Source organism: Condylura cristata, unplaced genomic scaffold (genome assembly GCF_000260355.1).
Source record: "Condylura cristata isolate star-nosed mole 26May11 unplaced genomic scaffold, ConCri1.0 scaffold00008, whole genome shotgun sequence".
NCBI classification, from domain to species: Eukaryota; Metazoa; Chordata; class Mammalia; order Eulipotyphla; family Talpidae; genus Condylura; species Condylura cristata.
The window spans coordinates 20,632,346-20,651,723 of record NW_004567109.1 but is presented as its reverse complement, the minus strand read 5'-3'; the positions used below and the strand labels follow the sequence as shown (position 1 = coordinate 20,651,723).

The 19,378-nt window shown below is 43.8% G+C and overlaps 1 protein-coding gene across 1 annotated transcript in view; it reads right to left on the bottom strand.

The window, feature by feature from the left end:
- MACF1 (microtubule-actin crosslinking factor 1) overlaps window positions 1-19,378 on the bottom strand; it is a 297,509-nt gene that overhangs the window by 129,052 nt on the left and 149,079 nt on the right. Inside the window, exons 7-23 of the mRNA XM_004678829.2 lie at window positions 13,774-13,940; window positions 12,903-13,015; window positions 12,696-12,802; window positions 12,171-12,290; window positions 11,924-12,019; window positions 11,179-11,306; window positions 11,002-11,095; window positions 10,664-10,818; window positions 9,698-9,974; window positions 8,515-8,643; window positions 7,738-7,815; window positions 6,971-7,132; window positions 5,249-5,353; window positions 4,565-4,660; window positions 4,295-4,420; window positions 1,823-1,975; window positions 219-373 (exon numbers count right to left, since the gene is read on the bottom strand). Of these exons, the coding sequence (XP_004678886.1) occupies window positions 219-373; window positions 1,823-1,975; window positions 4,295-4,420; window positions 4,565-4,660; window positions 5,249-5,353; window positions 6,971-7,132; window positions 7,738-7,815; window positions 8,515-8,643; window positions 9,698-9,974; window positions 10,664-10,818; window positions 11,002-11,095; window positions 11,179-11,306; window positions 11,924-12,019; window positions 12,171-12,290; window positions 12,696-12,802; window positions 12,903-13,015; window positions 13,774-13,940 (2,261 nt within the window). The remainder of the gene's footprint in view (window positions 1-218; window positions 374-1,822; window positions 1,976-4,294; window positions 4,421-4,564; window positions 4,661-5,248; window positions 5,354-6,970; window positions 7,133-7,737; window positions 7,816-8,514; window positions 8,644-9,697; window positions 9,975-10,663; window positions 10,819-11,001; window positions 11,096-11,178; window positions 11,307-11,923; window positions 12,020-12,170; window positions 12,291-12,695; window positions 12,803-12,902; window positions 13,016-13,773; window positions 13,941-19,378) is intronic.

Here is a 19,378-nt window from a genome sequence, read left to right as displayed (position 1 = left end):
CCATCATGTGAGAGTGAACTCTTTATAATCAAAAATAACCACTGAACTATCTTCACTGAACATAGCATTTAGCCTAAAAGGAGGACTTTCCCAAAATAAACTTGCGGTCACAGCACAGAGCCCTCCCTCCGTCCGTCCGTCCGTCCGTCCGTCCGTCCGTCCGCCCGCCCGGCGGAGGAACAGAGGTGGCAGCTCAGAGTGGGGCTGAGCGAAGGTACCTGCTGGCCATCTCAGTGGCGTCCTTATTAGGTGGGGGGATGAGAAAGCAGACCGACGGCACCATCGCCTCATTTCCTGTGGGGCTGATCACTTTCCATTTGGTCCTCTGTGAATTATCTTCAAGCACACACTCGTCATTCTTGCAAATGGTGATCTGAAAAGACAAATTCACAAGTCACTGCCAGCGGATAAACCATCCTTACCTGGTGCCTGTTCCCAACGCTACGCAATCCCTACGAAAAGTTTCACTCTGGAGATCTGTCATCACAGACTAAAAGTGCCCGACTGTGATAGAAGGATAAGAAATATAAAAACACAACACAGGAAAGGTTGTGACAGCAAATAAACCAAACCAGCAAGTGTTTGTTAAATGCCTGTATGTGTCAAAAAACTCAGTACATGAAAGTGATACGGCAAGACCTCCATCTCCAAGAGCAAGTCCTCTGCCCCCACAGCTACGGGGGCAAAACACAGAAGGGGGAGGGATAATCACAGCTTTTCTTCTGTGGGACTTCTACTCCTCCCTTCCTGTTCTCCCACCCAAATCCCTGAAAATGTCTAAGGGCTCTAAAATCATCTACACTTCCTCATGGGAGACAAGTAACTAACGTTAACATCCATATTTGTAGCCAGAAATACTGAGACACAGCAAAGTGCAGAAGGGCACCCATTCCTGTGCCGGACAAGTAATTATTTTGCTCTGTGTGTCTGGAATTGTGCTAGGTCACTGGACACACAGGTGGGAGGGTAGAAAGCTGACAGTGGCCTGTGCGCCACACTTTCTGAGGGGATATGGTTATGATCCCGGGTGACATGCACAGGTGACTAGGAAGTGTGTGAAAGTACATGACCCAGGCTTATAGAGTGGTTGAGAAAAGTTACTCAGGACCTTGGAGCCCTATCAATCGAAGACGTTCTGAACAGAAGTGGGAAACTGTCTGACTGAAAGAGGGGTGTGACAATTCTTTAAAATATCACTCTGGTGGCAGGACAAAGACTGCACTGAGTGGAGAGGCTGATGCAATGATACAAGTGAAACTTTCAGTGTAACGTAGGGGTAGCAGGGGACAGAAAGGATCATATCTAGAGGACATTCTTTTACAAGTAGTACTGGCTTGATAGCTACACTGACTATGGGAGATAAGAGGGGACTGGTCAAGGGCATCTCCCAGGCAAACGAGGCACCGTTTCTGCAAACACTTAGGCAGCTGGATGGATGATGACGCCAACCTCTGAGTTAGGGAGCAGGTCAAGACTGTACAGTTGCTCCTTTTCTTAATGATGGGAGAGATCTGAAGCATGTTTAAATTTTTTTTATATAATAGTTTATTTTTACATCATTTTGTACATTTTTTTTTTCATCTCAATTGTAATCCCCGCGGGTTTCCCATCACCGAGTCATCCGTGTGCCATCACCATAGTCCCATGTACTTCCCACCCATCCACCCCCGTTTTTGATCCCATTCCCCAAGCATGTTTAAATTTTACTTAAAAAGAAAACACCTACTATTTGCTCTTTCCTCATTAGCCTAACAATAGCTGAACTTTGCTCTTTTCCCCTTCCTTCCCTCTGGAGCCACAGGCACCACCTCTGCCTCCTCACCTCAATCTGCCGATAGTCACAGATGGCCTTCACGGAGATGGTGCTCTTCAGCACATGGTCAGGACTGCGTGGCTTTAGCTGAACTATGGTTTTTGATCTCCCAACAAGACTGGCAACTGAACTTTTGGACTGTATAAGCTGCTCCTTTTCATCCTACAAAATGAGGAGAAAGACAGAAAAGCATTAATGTTGTTACTTAGTGTGGCTAAGCCAACAAAGAAATCTGAGTGCTCCACTCCCTCAGAGAATGTCATTCTCAGTTAAGTAGGGATCCGTGGTGGAGCCATCTTAGAAACACAGGGAAACAGGAAAAGGAGTGGATGTTTTGGTTTCTACCAAGTGCTTCTGCACTCAAATTTTGCAGCTTTCTCCCTGTGTCCTTTTCAGTAAGCCATCAAGCCACATGCAACAAACAAACAGAAACAAAACAAAAAAGAACTTCCAGCTGCCAATACAGCTCACAAAGGACTTCCCCAAAGAAGATCCAGAGGACATGGAAGCCAAAAGCAATAATAATAACAACTGGGCTGCTGTTATTATTATAATTTATCACTGGTAGAAGCCAGTTTTTGCCTTCTGCTTAGAAGATAGAATTATGGTCTTTAAAATTATTATCTCCCAAGTTCTACTACAAGTATTTCACTTTCTTAAATTGAGTCTTGCTTTCTACATAAAGATTGTAGCTTTTCACCCAGCGATCTATACACCAGTGTTACTGGTGAAGGCATCATGGCAAAGGACATACCCGTTAGAGCCCTGCTGTGCCATTTTCGTGAATTTGATTGCTTTGAAGGAAGTACCATGAAAAATTGAAACTCCAGTCTCTGCACAACCAATTGCCTTAACAACTAAGGAACTTCTTGTCAACAAAATTGGTAGCAACCTACTACCAGTTCCATTAGAGGGTAAAAGATCGGTAACCTTTTATCTATTAACCTTTATCTGTTATCCAGGATATTTCAAGCCCATTTAAAGACATAAAGTTCCCAGAAGAGGGTTTTCTTAGGATGGAAGTAGATGTGATGAGGGTAAAGAGTTAATAATGTTAAGAAATGCCATTAAAGAATTGGGAATATGCAAGTAAAGAGAAAGAAATGCTTAAACAAACTACCTGTGCCTGTCCCCGGGAGCATGATTGGAAGAAATACAACTTTAACTTGTTAGTTAAGAAAGAGGAATGGAATCTACCAGGGAGACAGCCTCCCTGTTCCGTACTTGACAGCTGGTCTACCCATTTCACTTTCCTTGCAATAAAGATGTCAGTTTCTGTCTAACCCACAGCCAAACATCTCAAACTCCAGAGATCAGAGGCTCGGCGTAGTAAAAGTTCTGACAAGAACCGGAAGCCAGGACCGGTGCTCCCGAACCTGACGGGCAAGCGGAGGACAAGCTGAGGAGCAGACCCAGGTGACTCCACGCCCCGATGACGCCGCCAACCCGATGCCCCTGACCTGGAGAGGAGGGAACAGAGCAGCGACCCTCGAGAAGAGAAGGTAGGACAACAATTGCAGAGAAGTTACCCTAGGACAAGGAGGCACTCTGTGGGGAGGAGGAGATAATAAGCCACGGATTATTACGTTCCTCCTTCATATCTGAAATACTCGGAGAGAGACGCTCCAAGAAACATCTGACAAGCCAGGCTTTATCCTTCATTTCCATATTGATTAATTAACAGATTATGTGCCCCGGTGAAATACTAAACATAAACCCATTCACAGACTTACAGTAACTGGAAGCATAGTAAAAATTTAAAAATTAGTTAATGTCCACAAAAGCCCAAGTCTCACCCATGAAAAAAATCATACTGCTTTTGCTTCTCTTATTTGCAGTTTTCTACTGAAATGTGAGGATCCCCTAGATTCTCATATAGGAAAAGTATTACATACATATTTCCTTTTAATTTGAGGTGTAGCTTGAGCCCTGTTTCGCCAATTCTGTAATATACATTTAGTAAGTAAGTAGTCCTACTGCTGATTTTATTACCAGCACTCCTGAAGGAATAATTCACTGGAGAAAATGGATGTAAAATTGATTTGGATTAAATAGTAGATATAAAACTATTTTTAATTAATATTGCTACATAAATAACTGGACAAATAGCATATCTAAATAAAACCCTCTTTGTATGAGAGAGTAAAAAAGAATTTAGTGCCAGCTTATTCCCTTCAGGCCTATTTTTCATGCTTTATCCCCCACTTTTGGCTTTGACTGTTGAATTAAAATAGGGTCACGAAGAACGCACCATGAGCACTAAGGGCTTTTACTTCAATAACAAACCCAAAGGCATCTTACTGGCTGCTGCTTTCAGGAAAGAAAGGGGAAGACAGAACAAACTAATTAAACTCTACTTAAATATTAGCCAAGCTTTACATTTACAACCCTCTGCCCTGGAGTTTTCAAGGATATAGAGAGCAGCAGCTGGTACGGTTTACTCTGTTCTCAGAGGTATCAGCCCACCGAAGCAACACCCACCATGGAGTCCTGGAGCAGGTCCTCGAGGCGGGACAAGCTGGTGCTGTGGTCGCAGGAATATTTTCGTTTGATGGAGTCTTGCAGGTTCCTCAAGAATGACTCCAGGTCACGAGCATCGCTGAAAAACTGCGGGGATTGAATGGAAGCCAAGGTGTTAGCTGAGCAGAGTAAGCTGGGCGCACACATGTCACCCCTTGCCTGATGAAACACGGCATTCCCCTCCTGCTCTCTGATGCACGCTCACACTCACACACATACACACAAACACACCTGAAAGTAAGCAGTGTTCTCTTTCACGTGCTGCTCAACACATAAGCACAGCTGCTTCATCCACTGCAGCTGGGACTGGACGGCTGCGCTGTAAGCCTGCAACACGAAGGGCGTAACAAGTCAATTCACCGTGCACAGACTCGGTGTGTATGTGCAGGACTCTCTTCCAAGTGGTGCTAATTCCCACACAACTCTGCCAATAACAGAGAGGCCAAAAGAAGGCACACAGAGCTGTGTGAGTGGCTTCTGCTCCATGCTTCCCATGAGAAGGCTTGTCTTTTATCTAACATGTTTTCTTTAAAAGGGGGTTATATAGAAATGCCTCTCCCACACTGAGTTGCAAGTGAATGATCTGTCTAGCAAAACACAGACATAAATAAAGCTCTCCTGGATTACTCCATGCTGTCTCTTCTCTGGGCAAAGGCAGGATCTGCGTGGATAATGATTTGACAAAGATATGGTGCAAGTCACTTTCCCCATGAAGTCAGGAGTGACGATTCCTGTCTCCCCTAGTATTCTCCTTAGGCTCTCAAAAGTGTTGTAGTCTTTCAGGAAAGAACCAAAGATCCTGGCACTTGCTCCCGTCTTCCCACAGAGCAGAGTCTATGATTTCAATGTTTTGCTAAGAGCATCCTCTAAGCACCTGGCTCACCTTGTCGAGTCACACCTTGTTGAGTGACTTACCTCCACTGTCTGCTTGGCTGGGTGATTCTCAAGGGACAGCAGTTCTGCTGTATCTTGCAGAGACCGAAACACATCCTGTTTCTCCTCCAGTTCCATTGTCAACTCCTGAAAATTGAACTCAATTTTATGCAGGAAGTACTGCTAAGGGAGAAGGAGCCATAAAGAAAAAACTGTCGCCTGCTCTACTTTTATTTAAAGGCACCTACAACCGAGTTCGTACCAAGTAAGATGTTACAGAATACGCCAAAGGGCAGAGAAGGGCAAAAATGCTAAAATTCCTGGAGAACGGCTCACAAAGGACACGGGACCCGTGCCAGGCTTCAGAGAGGGTGCACAGGATAAGCACTGGAGGCAGAGAAAGGAGCCGCCTTGGCCAGAGAGGCTAGTGTGGTATGGGGCCCCGCAGTCCCTGACAGGCCGGCAGGCCCATTTCACTACTGGCTGCGTGGTTCAGACTATTCCCTCAGCCTGCAATGCCTCCACTGGCACTAAGTTCTATTAATACTACAGGACCTACTTTAGAGGCCAGCTCGTCTGCGAGGCTGGCAAGATCCTTACTATCCTTACTATTTGACCCCTTCTCCTTGATGCTCTCTGAGTAATTTCTTTACATTTCTATCAGAGTTTAATTTCCACCCTCACAAGACTACTGCCTTATACTATTTATTTTTTCATCCTTACTTCATAAGAATCATATTCCATCCTCTAATCAAGAGAAGATTTTACACTTTTAATCACTCCAAATTAATGGAACTAAAGTATCTAAAGCATCAGGTTAGAAAAGAAAAAAAAGTCCTATTTGGACAGAGTTTTAAAAAATTCTCTGGGAGGGCCCTCCCTGGTGACATAGCAGGTTAAAGTGCAGCACTGCAAGTGAGCCACAGCTACTTCAGTGAGAGTTCAACACCCCGCCCCAGAGGTGACCCACATGGCACAGCAGAGCTCTCCTGACCTGCCTGCCACTCCCCTCAGCGGGTATTTCATCAGTTTGCCTGTTCTGCTCCTTACTCTGCTCTGGTGACTCCTCTAACTGCCCCTGCACCTCTGGCCTGTACCCCAGTTCTGTGTGCATAGATAAATCAATCTTTAAAAAAAATTCTCTGGGATGTGGAAATACTAAAAAATAACCCTACTTACACATATCTTTCATTGGGAAAGAATAAAGAGTATTATATCATTATCTAATGCTAACTTAACTTTCCATTTTATAAATGAAGGTTTTGACAAAAACTAAGTATTCAACCAAAAGAATCAATTCAACCAAAAGTGTGCCCCAGTCAAACACACAACAAACCCTACACTAAGCGTTTTGCCACACTAGCTTCTTAATCTTTAACATAACTCTTTGGGTTACCACTGTCCCCTTTTACAGAGGTCCAGAGAGATTAAATGACTTGCCCAAGGACAGAAAGCAGGAAATGGAGGAACAAGAATCTGTATCTGCATATACTGCATCCCGCAGCCTGGACTCTCAGCCGCAGAGCTACACTGCCTCAGAGAGGACTCAGCTGCAAGCTGCTCCTCTTCACCCAAGAAATGCCTTTCTCAGTATGTGAATAAACGCACTCTAGGGCTCAATGTCCCCTTGCTCCATATACACTTCTCACACACACAGGTGCATGAAGCAAAAACCGTCTCTCCCTAGCAGCACGCAGCTCCAGAAATCCAAGCCCACCCGCCCCTCGTCCCCTCCATGCCATCACACTGCAGAGACAGACTCACAGAGAAGTAATTTCTTTTGGCTGAGATATTAGGGTTGTTGTCACTCCAGTCATAGGCCAGTTCCTCCTCCTCCTTCTCATTCAACCAGATCAACTCAGCTGTAGCTCTGGAGACAAATTTATGCAAGCTCTGAAGGTGCCTCATCCGGAAGCTGGAAGTCTCCTAGGCAAAGAAGAGTAACAGGGTTAGACTATCTTTCATCTGTGTAGCACTGGACATCAAAGCGAAGAGTGAGGCAGGGAATAAATAGGGTCGCGCTTTGATCTCTGGGTGTTTCTCCATGGACTCAAATCTAGTACACATCTTGTAACAGACTCCCAGAGCCACTGTCAGTCCTAGTTGAAATTAGAACACCCCAAGCCTCTGTAGGGTTCCCTGGATAAAGAATGATTCTGGGCTTGTGTTACTCCACACAGTCTTCAAAGACGGGAATGAAGGACGATGGATAGAAAAAGGAATCCCTGTTCCTTCTTAATCTCCAGCTTTTAGTATTAATTTTTCAAAGCATATAAAGCTGCTACTTTGGTAAATCAACATAGTTCAGATAAACTAGGCTTACTCAAAACTTTCTGTGAGTGACTTCTGACGCACCAGAAAATTGGAGGAAATGCCATAATAAGAACATAATAAGAACAATTGCACAGTACATGGCATAAACAGAAAAACTAAATAGGGTCAACCATACTCCTTCTGATATACAGCAGAAAGTTGTTTGAGGGGAGCCATGTTTGCCATGAATAGAACAAAAAGAATTAGTTAAAACTCACCTTCAGTTTACAATACTGTGTCTCCAGCTTTCCAAGAGTTTCAACATAACTAGTATGGAAATTTTGAGACATTTTTCCCTGATAAGAAAGGAATGAGAAAAAAAAAATTAGAAAAACTATATCTATCTATCTATCTATCTATCTATCTATCTATCTATCTATCTATCTATCTATCTATCTATCTATCTATCTATAGGATGGATTTATCTATGTGAACATTTTACCTGCATACATATTGGGACTAGTTACTCTGCGAAAACAGAAGCTTAGACATCAAATCTCTGGGTCTGACTTTATAGCTTGAAACAAAACTGAGTGAGGATCCATTAAACAGGGTTTATACAGCTGACAGGCCTCAATACAGTAATTCTGGGAAGCTCTAAATAGAAACTATGCCTGATGATTCCCCAACCACTCAACTGCTTTTACAAAGAGCAGACTTTAAATTAAAAATGGGGAGGCAGAACGCATGAGGAAGAGAAGCTCATGAGCAGGTCATTTCTCTATTACGTGCAGAAGGCAAAGTGGAAGAGCATGAATTTTTGGAGGGGCCCTGAGTTGTGAAACTACACCCCCTACTTATTAATTCTCACCTTAGCTTTCAGTATCATTTTTCTCATAAAAATACTTTCCTCACAAGATTATTTCACAGGGCAAGAGGGACACTGTGTGTGAAAAGGGATCTGTGTCAAGTGGCTACAAGAACGTGGCTGCCATTCTTCCCCGGAGCCCCTCATCCATAGAGACAGCCACACGCGTGGGCTGGCCACCACACACCTCGTAGAGCCTGGCCTCCTTGACGCTGGAAGCCAGTGCCTCCACACTGGCGTGGACGTGCTGCTGTGTGTCCAGCTGCAGCTCCACACTGGGCAGGTCACTGCCCCACTCGGCTCGCTCTAGTTTCATCTACAAATGGAAAAGTGCATTTAAGAATTTACTGCTGAGTTGGCAAAAAAAAAAAAAGAAAAGAAAAAAGAAACTGAGCAGGATCAATGTTTGAACCAGGGGTGTGAGGTTAAGGACTGAGCAAAAGGGCATTTCAACCATCTCCATCACAGAAGCAGAATAAACCCTACCAACTGCAGCAGCAGAGACAAACTTTTGCTGCTGCTTTGTGGGGATAACTCCTGATCTGACCAGCCAGGATGGTGTTTCCACAGACTGAAGGTGCTTGACTTTACAGTTCACCCTTTGAGGAGTCTCTTCATTTCACAAGCAGAATGGACATGTGAAAGGAATATCTGAAAATATTAAACATCATCCATGGCACTGACTACTGGCCAATAGACGACAACTTTAAAATAGTGTCTTTGGATGTTTGTACTTATTGGCATATGGGAAATCCGTTACTGGGGGGTGAAAGTTTTAATACCAAATAAAAGGTAAGAAGGCTGAGGAGGATGATCTTGACCTTGAACCATTAATTATCCTAGAAAACATGAAAGTAGTGCCTGCGTTGAACTACGAACACAGCAGCCTCACTTCTAGCCCTCACAGCTACGACCAACAACGAAGAGTGAAGAGTTGGCCCTCCGGCAGCCTTTCTTCCCTCCTGGCCTGTACGCAAGCAGCCTCTTGTCTTTTCCTGTTCCTAATAAAACTGTCCTTTTTAAATGTTCTTTAAAAAAGAAAAGAATTGACTCATCAGCCAATAAAGGAATTTCAGAAAATACAGCTAAGATTTGTTGCAATTTCTCTCCTTGCTCCACTAAGAATGCAGTTTGCTGAAGGCGCGAGTTCTCAAAGGGCTTCAAATTAGGGAGCCTCAGCTAGTCAGTGTGAGATTTTTGAGGATATGAGGTGACCCCAGCTTGTTTAACATTCAGAAACGGGGCATGGCTCCCTAGCAGCATGAGTAATTAAGAGGACCTATGAGAGGGGCAGACTGGCTGGGTCTCGCTGGACGGCCTGCTGGAGCCTGAGTCATGGGGCGGCACCAGCGCCTGGAGCGCACACCCACCTGCATCTCTTCCACCCAGGACAGCAGCTCATACACAAATCGGAGGTTGCCTTCATCTTCAGAAGAAGAGATAGATACAAGTTCAGCCCGAGTCATGGGCTTTCGGAACCAGGAGGTAGAGGAAGAATGGGTTCCCTTGGTCAAAGGTTCTGCTTTCAAGTGAGTAGTGGTTAAGGTAGAGGGTGGTGCCAGTTCCAGTGAAGTGAAATGGCCCTTCCGATACAGGTTCGTGCACTCCAGACGCAGGGTGACCAGTTCATCCTGCAGGCGCATGACTCTGAAATGGAGGAGAGATTCAAATCTGCATCGCACTTTTTAAGATATAAAATCTTCCCTATCCATTTGACAAGGGTGAGGTAAAAATAAAAATGAGATCATATCCGAAGTGTTTTGAAAAAGAAAGTGTTATATGAATGCAAGGTGATATTAACATCTTCATCATTCAGAGTTGTCTTTGAGTGAAATGCTGAACTACAATGTTACTGGAGGGGATGTGGGGAACAACCCAACACCTGTTTATGAGACTTCTGTATGGCATAATAGAACAACGGATTAGGGGTCAAAAGACAAGGGTCTCAGCCTGGGTTCTGTACAAACTATGCGACTATGACAACCTCATTCCCTCTGAGGGTTCTGGGTCCCTCCTCTATGAAACGGCACGCTGGGTCACCAGAAATTCTAAACCAGATGCGGGACCACACCCTGGCTGGTCACTCTAAAGTAAGCAAGGGTGCGATAAGGTACCTCCGTGAGCAGGCATGCCTACAGCGACAGAGAGGCAGGGCCTGCAATTAGGGACATGTCTTCCAACACAAGAATTCTTACCTCCCCACCACCCCCACCCCATACCTAGAGTAGCCCCACTGCAACAGCATCTGCTAAGATCCAAGTTACAAGATTGGTGACGGATTCCTAATGAAAGGCTCCGAAGTAAGCTGACTCCGTTTTGAGTCCCGGGCTCCTCACCTGAAAGCCAGCTCCTCCAGCTGGTAGTAATTCTCATCCCGCAGGATCTGCAGGTCCACCTGCAGCTGCCTGATGAGACCTTCACACTCCTGAATGTACATGACGACGTCTGACTCACACTGCACTGGCTGCCCGGATTCCAGGTGAGCAGCGTCCTAAGAGAGAAAGGGAGAGTCAGAGCAGGAGGACTCTGCGGCTCCTGTCCTCCAGGGCCCGCCACAGGGCCAGGAGCAAGGAAGTGACACACTGGTCCCCCAGCTGTTAACTTCAACCACTAGAGCACATGGCAAGACGTGGAAAACAGGTGACAGAAGAAGTGAGACAGTCAGAGGACTCACAGCCTGCAGTGTATTCTTAGCTAGTGTCAGTTTTTCTTCACAGTTCAAAGCACCGTTCTGGATTTTATTTGCAATCTGTAGCAGCAGTTCCAGCCTGAAGAAAGATAAAATCCATAGTCAGGACAGGACTCCCAGAGGCCCAGTAGAGCACACGAGACCCTCCGGTTCAAGACCCACCTCTCCACTGCGGGTCGGAGGGATTTCTCCCTCTCCAGCATCTCGATGATAAGCTTCCCCCACTCTTCTTCTACATCATTAGGATGATAACCCTGAGGCAGTTTAATTCGGCCAAATTCAATCCACACCTATGAAGCCAGAGACACTCTTGGTAAAAAAGCACAGCCACGCCCCAGGCCCCGGGTTTATGGGTTCTCTGCACACAGCCTCTTGCTTCTCTTCCCAGGCCCTCAGCAGTGTTTCCTGTTCTCTAGTATGAAAAAAAACAACTGAATATTCAGAAGCACCTCGTCTTGAGGTGAGAACAGAAAAATCACCTCTAAAATACAGGGGCTACCTGTACTAAATCTTTTCATCCCAGCCACACTTTAAGGTTCTTTCAACAGCCCCTGCTGAGGAATGGTCAGATCCCATTTCTATGGCTTCTAGTTCTCTGGGAACCAAAATGTAAATGGAAGTCTCTTTCCTTTTCTTTTCGCCTCAGAAAAAGAAACTATTTCCCTCTGAGAAACAGGAAAAGGCGAATGTCTGAACAAATGTCTGCCGTTTTTTTTTTTAAGAGACCCTTTGATATATACAGCTGGTTCATGCTGCCCCTTTACACAATTTTCAAGACCAGCCTGAGAGTGACACTGGGCTTGTGCCACCCTGAGAGTTCCGCTGTGAGTGCAGGCAGGGATGAGGACTCAAGGAACCTAAGAAAGAAGCAACACTGGAGCAAGCCAGCAGGGACACGCTGTCTTACCTCTAACAATTTATACAACTCCTCAATTCTTCCTTTTTCTCTCTCCTTGGCCAGAATTTCTGTTTCTTTGAAGTGTATATATTGGTTATAAAGTGCCTGAAAAATTAACATCTGGTAAGTGAATGAATGGATGCACGCTACCTGCTCCAATTTTCCATATCATCTCAGCCAGAAGCCAGCAATAAGTTCTGAGACTTACATCCTAGAATACATTCATAAAAACAAACCATTTAAACCATGACTTTACCTTTAGTTCAACGGGGTTCTGGGGAAAAGATTTATCTGACATCAGTATTGTATGCTGTTTGATCCAGGGGATGAGGGAATCCACTCGGCTTTGGTATTCTTGCCACCTGGAGTCTACTTCCTATTGCCAAAAAGTAGAGATCGCATGCCTTTGATTAGCAGTGTGCAAAACAAGCGCCGGGAAAGCGGCACAGGCCAGCTCAGACCACACCAGGCATCTTCCCTCTAATTGCTGACAGCTGCTCAGTTTAACACTCAGTCCCAGTTTCAAAGCTCCTCAAGGGCTCTCATGGAGGGTTCAATTTCCTGACTCATAGAACAGTCTACAGTGGACGCTACGAAAGTAGCCACATCTAGCCTCACTCCCAGGGGCCAAGGGCTAAGACCGTGTACATAAGGCGACGTGGATTTGCTCTGCTCTGCACAACAGTGCTCCATCTACAGCGATGTTTCAACAACAGGGCCTGACCATACACTCCACCCAAACAAATCAGTGTGCAGGTATTTTATGAAAGTGTTCTTTTACCGTAGCACTGATCCCTTCTCCACCCTCGGGGACTTTAGGGAAGGCATCATAAATTGAAGACACATAAGTGATTACAGACTTTTCATCTGGAGATGGCACATCCACATCTGAGAGAGAAAGGGTACAAAATCTCTTAGATCAAAGGGGCCAGACGGAGGAAGCATGGTGACTACAGGCCAGATGTACTCAACTGTGGTCGACTCTCACCTTCAGCATCCAGCAACCGGGTGACCCCCAGTCTTTCAGCCACTTCGAAAGCCTGTTCCAGATTTTCTCGGTTACTTTGGATTTGTACCCTTTCCATATCTACCAGATCAGGTCTGTAAAAGCCCAACAAGACACATGAAAGGCCACCATCTGCATGTCACATGAGGGTCCCCAGAGTAAACCATCAAGCACCCAGAGCGGGAAACCACTGAGTGAGTTAAAGGAGGAGGTCTGCAAGGTTATAAATCCCACTTTTCACAAACGAGGTGCGTACTGGCCCCAGATTCTAAACTTACATAATAACAGTTTGTTAGATTTCACGGGAAAACTTCTTAAACATGCCGAATGAGTGAAAATGTGTTTATCACCAGGAAGACGACAACCTTGTTTTTGTTGTTGTTATTCAAAACTCCCATCTTCCTCGCTGGTCTCCCTCCAGTCACCCACTCACTGCTCCTCAACCACTCCAAGCAAGTTCGCATTTCAGTTCTTATTATTTCCTCCAAATGAAACATGTAGAGGCCTGCACGGCTGGCTCACTGCCCCCTAGAGAGGCCAGGGCCATCCACCTCGCCCAAAGCCCAGCTCTGCTGCACTCCCTCCCTCGCCACCCCACCAGGGTATGATGGCACAGCTTTATCCATCGCCCAGAAAGTGGACTGGCTCCAGGAGAGCAGCAACTTCTGCTACTTTATTCCCTGCTCTGTGTGCCCAGTGCCTAGAATAGCAAGAGTTCAATACATATTCCTCTTCTCAATGAATTTAATTAGAGCCTTGACTGCAGACTGGACAGAAAGGTAGCGTTACAACTAATCACAAACCAGTGATGAGGCAAAGCCCCTCAGGCATACTGAAATGCCACTGCACTTACCGGTATCTGTGAATCAGCGCATTAAACATCTTCCCATCGCTCCAGCAGGAGGAGAAGTTGGTGCATTTAATTCCTGTATAACCAGCTGTCACCTTCTGGGTCCACAGGAGCAGCTTCTCCTTGGCTGACATGTCTCCTGACTCTCCACTAATGTAGATGTCAGATATCTGCCAAAAGATGGGACACGGAATGGTTTAGTATAAATAAGACAAGGCCTTTCAACCGTCACTTTTTTGATGCAGTAAGCTCTCAGAAGAAGAGGGAGAGCTAAGTGCTTCAATCAACCCCAACACCTTCACTCTGGCTACCAAAGAGATGCACATTAAAACCCTAAGCCATCTTTTATTCACCTATCAAGTCACAAAAGTTTTGTTTTAAATAATATTATTCAGTGTTGCACAGACTGTCTAACACTGTTATTCTATGGGTACAGGTGAGAGTATAAATGACTTAACTTTCCTGGACGGCTATTTGAACCAGGAGTCTAAACATATACAAGATCAACATTATAGCAAAAAGCTAGAACTTAAACTCTAATAAAGGATTAACTATTTATATATATTATACTACCTACAGATGGTAGACTTCTCCTAGCATTTAAAAAGGTAGGTTTTAGGGCCCTCCCTTGTGGTGCAGCGGGTTAAAGCACTACACTAAGAAGCTTGAGTCACTTCCACATGAGTTCGATTCCCGCCTGCCCCGGAGGAGATCCACATGGCGCGGCAGACCTCTCCTGACCCGCCCGCGGCTCCCTTCAGCAGTGTACTTCATGATCTGCCTGTTCTGCTCCCCACTCTGTCCCAGGTGAATCCTCTCACCCTCCGCATCTCTGGCCTGTACCCCAGTTCTGTACGAATAAATAAAATAAATCTTAAAAAAAAAAAAAAGGTAGGTTTTAGACGATTTTCACGACAGGGATATGGTCACATCTTATAAAAAGGAAAATAATACGTCAATACTGATTTTTGTATGAGGTAAAAATATTCGAGTATATATAAAAATACAAATATATATGTATCTTGCACACAACATATTTAATATGACAGATGCATAAGTATGAAAGCATAAATATACCAAACTAGTAGTAAGTTGTCTCTATTGGTAGTTATAGGTAATGTCTGTGTATAGAAAATTTATTAAAGAAAAATATATTATAGAAAATAAATACATTTATAGAAAATATCATGTGTATTTTATAATAAATAAAAGGGAAGTTATTCTAAGAAAGCTCCCTAAATTTAGCACAGGACCTACTTTAGAGAGATGACAGAATGAGAAGAATGTTCAGGGCACTGATTCCACACAGACCTGGGTCTGAATCTCAACATCACCAACTCTAAGTCAGGCCTCAGTTATAACCTCTCTGGGAACAGTACTGACCTTTCCAGGATTGCTGTGATAACCAGTCAGATCATGTAGTAGAGTGCCCGGCCCAGAAACAGGGCTGTCTGTGCTCAACAAATAGGATCCCTATCTCCCTGTGTGGGAGCTGGTCTTCCTTCAGTTGCTGTCTGTCTGACTCCCACAGCACTGACAGTCTGTATTACCATTTAATTAAATGTTAGCATGTATCACTGGCTATTATTTCATTTGTTTGATCTTATCTCCTGAAGACTGTAGGTTTCCTAAGAGACAATCAGAACTGTAACGACTTGAGTAGTGGTCACTAGGCGGGCGCGCTCCCTGTACTGGACATGTCCAAGTGGATGCGGGGAGTTGGGCAAGGAGCCTCTCCAGCCCAGGGCTGTGCCCTCTGTCACCCACTCCACCCAGTGCTGCTCCACTCAGGTGGTGGCCAGGCAACATGCTTAATTAACAATCACTTGGTTTACAAATCAAATGAAAAATACACTTCGGAGGAAAACCCACTTTTAACAGCAAACTTAGCAAATTCAAAGCAAAATATACAATCACAAGTCAGGTTAACATTAGCAATGGCTGCCCCCCTGCAGTGGAACTACAGGCAAACACTTTTTCAAATTTTAAATAATGAGCACATTTCACTTTTACATAATGAAAACTATAAAATAATCTTTATCAAAAAGAAAAAGCATAAGCTTTTGTGCCAGAGAGACATGCATTTGAATGGAGGTATTTACTAGGAATGTGCCCTCAGGCAAATTACTGAAGTCTCTAGTAGCTATATTTATCATATTTAAAATAAAAGGATTTTTTCTCAGAGGGTCATCATAAGCAGCAAGGTGACATGAGTAGTCAGGACAGGCCTTTCCCCCACAGTAACAGAACAGTCTGTCCAGCACAACTGAGGGGCCAGGAAGGTGGGAGGGGAGAGCACCACATGCCAGTGGGGTCCCCACGGTCCCCATCAGAAGCAGCACCTAGAAACTAGAGCCTCTCTGGAGGTAAGTAAGGGGGTGCAATTAACATTAAGGTGCCTCCAAGTCTCTGAATACTAGACACAGAAACTCAACTCGTGATAAGTGTAATGAAACATTAGCAAGAGTTACTTTATAACCAGATTATTTATAATCAGATAAACATTAATGCTTTATTGAGTATGAAAGAAAGTTACAGCCTCATAAATCTTACTAAGAAAAACTATGAGACAAAAAGTATTAAGTCTACAGAGATGAACAAGAGCTGCCTGTAAGAGAGACTGAGGATAAATATGGAGTCCAATTAGCAGATTCAAGAAAATTTTCATCCCTTTGACAGGGACAGATGCATTTCTAGACATGGATTCGGGCTACCAAACTTTGACAATGCTACCTGGTAAAGGTCACCCCACAAAGCCATCCTTCACCCACCACTCCTCTGCTCTGGCTCCACGGTCACCTGACATTCTTCAGATGATCAGCTGTCTCCCAAAGAGATATTGTAAAGGAACAACATGCACTGAGTGGTCAATTCAATACCACCTGGCAGTTATAATCCATATTGTAAATTAATTTGTATCACTCAATCTCTAGCACATGTTATCAGCGAGTCAATCCTTTAAAACTCAATCAACTCCAAGCACACGAAAACACAAGGCGCTACCTATAAACTCGGAGGCTGAGGCCCAAACAATGCACCCCAGTGCCCAAGCCCTCAGTCTGTGAATCAGGTTAAACAGCGCTGCCCTTGCACCCGTTCTATCCCAGCTCCATTTCTGGTGACTTATTCCAGTGGCCTCCCAGTGCTGATATGTCCAATACTTCCACTGTTGTTACTACACATACAAAATGGGAAAAGAAATTGGACTGCTGAAGTGAAAAGGACAGAGCCTGAATAAGCAAAATGAAACCTGAGTATCTGAGTTCTTCACCTACAGAAGAAATTCTGATTGAGTTCCATGTTCAGAACATCCACAGTCAATGTGATAGGGTTGGCCAGTATCTTTGGATACAGCACTGAAACAGTTTCAGGGGAAGCTTTACTTTCAATTTTCCACATAGTTGTAATGAGACCTGGACGTGTTCGGTTCCTTCAGAAAAAGGGAAAATGCCCTCTTAGGATCAGGGTCCTGCCTAGACTGTGAACGGGGTGAGAAAAATGGGATTATTGTCACATCCATCTCAGTAGTTCAGTTGGTTTTTGTCCATCTCTTGACAAATGCACAATTATACTCAACACTTTAAGTTAGAAGATGATATTTCCAAAACTAAATGAAATGTTCTTAGTTTTTGGTCTCTCATTTTTGTTTAAACAATTATAAGAGTTGGTATCTATAAAAATTGATGTCTGTTGAATTAGTAGGTGGTGACAGCAAATTCATTCATCCGTTTTTATGAACTGACTTTAATATCACTGATAGCCCAGTAAGAGCCCAACAAGAGAGATTTTATTAAAGGGCAAATATAAAGCTATTCCTAAAGGTGAGTTTCTAGGAAAAAACAAAACAAAACAAAAACAAAAAAACAACCTTACTTTATATGTAGCTATATGTAGTAAATTATATGAAACTTAACATAATTCAAGGTCCAAAGAGAATGGCAATGATGCAGCAAAATGAAATATGGGCTTGAATGATTTATACACACACACACATTTCTCCTAAAGAAGCAAGATCAAAGCTCATGCTGTAGAACAAAGACAAAGAAGAGAATTCCAAATAGGAAGTAGGTGTAAACAAAACTGGAAGTTGAAATAAGCTGAAACAGCAATAAGAAGAGTTTTGGCGTCATGTTAAGACAGAACTAATGCAGGAGAAAAGCCCAGACAGATCAGGGAGGGGCTGGAATACCATGCTGAGGAGTTCAGCCCCAAGTCTGCAGGTCTCAAGGCATGAGCAAATAGATACTTGAGTCTCATGTCCTGAAGTTTCTACCTGACCTTACCCTACCACAGAAGGCATCAGACTTTGAAACTTGCATTCAGGAAGCAGGTGAGTGCACAGGGAAGCTCATCAGAAATGCTTGGCTAGAGGCATCCACTGCTCATTACCAACTTCAGAAACAGGTAAAGGTCAGGGTGCCCCTTTCATATTCAGACTCAGAGTCCTCAAGTCTCCCTAGGGAATACAGCTAAGATGGGAATCCTAGGTCATCTGAGGGGCATTTTTTCTAATCTAAATAAGGGAGACTTTTCAATCTAAATTTTGTCAAACTGCTTATACTTCCACCCACAGGGCATTGAAGAGGTTTTCCCACCATTCTACGTGCTCGCCTACATTTTTATGTACTTTCAGATTTTTTTATTTTCTGCCAATCTGATGGGTGTAAAGTGGTATTTTATTGTTTTACCTGCATCTCTGACTGCTAGCAGAAAAGCTCGTATGTAAAACACCGGGTTTCTCTTGTGAACTGTCTATTTCCAGATATTCCCTATCCTTCTCCTAGGGTGTCTACTTTCTCTTGCTTACTTGTAGAACTTCTCAAAGAACATTGATAGCTAATAATTATTGTTTTACTTGTATTAACTTAGTATAAATTAATATAGAATATATACTATTCTTTTCCTCAATTTACAAAAGAGGAAACTGCCCAGAGAAGTTAAGTCACTTGCCCCAAGGCAGACTTTTTGTTTTTTAAACATTTATTTACGCATACAGAGCTGGGATATAGGCCAGAGGTGCAGGAACAGTGAGAGGATTCACCAGAGACAGAGTGGGGAGCAGAACAGGTCGACTAACATAGTTCACTGCTGAGGGGAACAGTGGGTGGGGCAGGAGAAATCTGCTGGGTCAGCTCCTGGGCGGGGATCAAACTCATGCTGAAGTGGCTTTAGCTTCTTAGTGCTGTGCTGTAACCCACTGCACCACCAGGGAGGGCCCAGACTTTTTAAGTAGTAGAGCTAGAATTCAAACTCAGCTGATCTGGCTCAGTATTCTTAATCACTTCACCTAACATGTCACAGGTTCTAGATAACAATTCATTTTTAGTATTTGCATTACATGGTAATTTTACATTGCTTTGCTTTTCCCTTTGAAATGGAAAACTTCAAATACATATTAAAAAAGAAAATGGTATAATGAACCCTAGGAACCCATCACTCAGTTTCAACAGTTATCAAGTTCATAGCTGACCTTGTTTCATCTACACTCCACCCCCCCGTTATTATGAAGCAAATTCCGCACATATCATTTTCTCCATAACACTTCTTTATGTATCTCTAAAGTTAAGGATTTTTTATTTAAAAAAATAACCACACGACTATTATTACA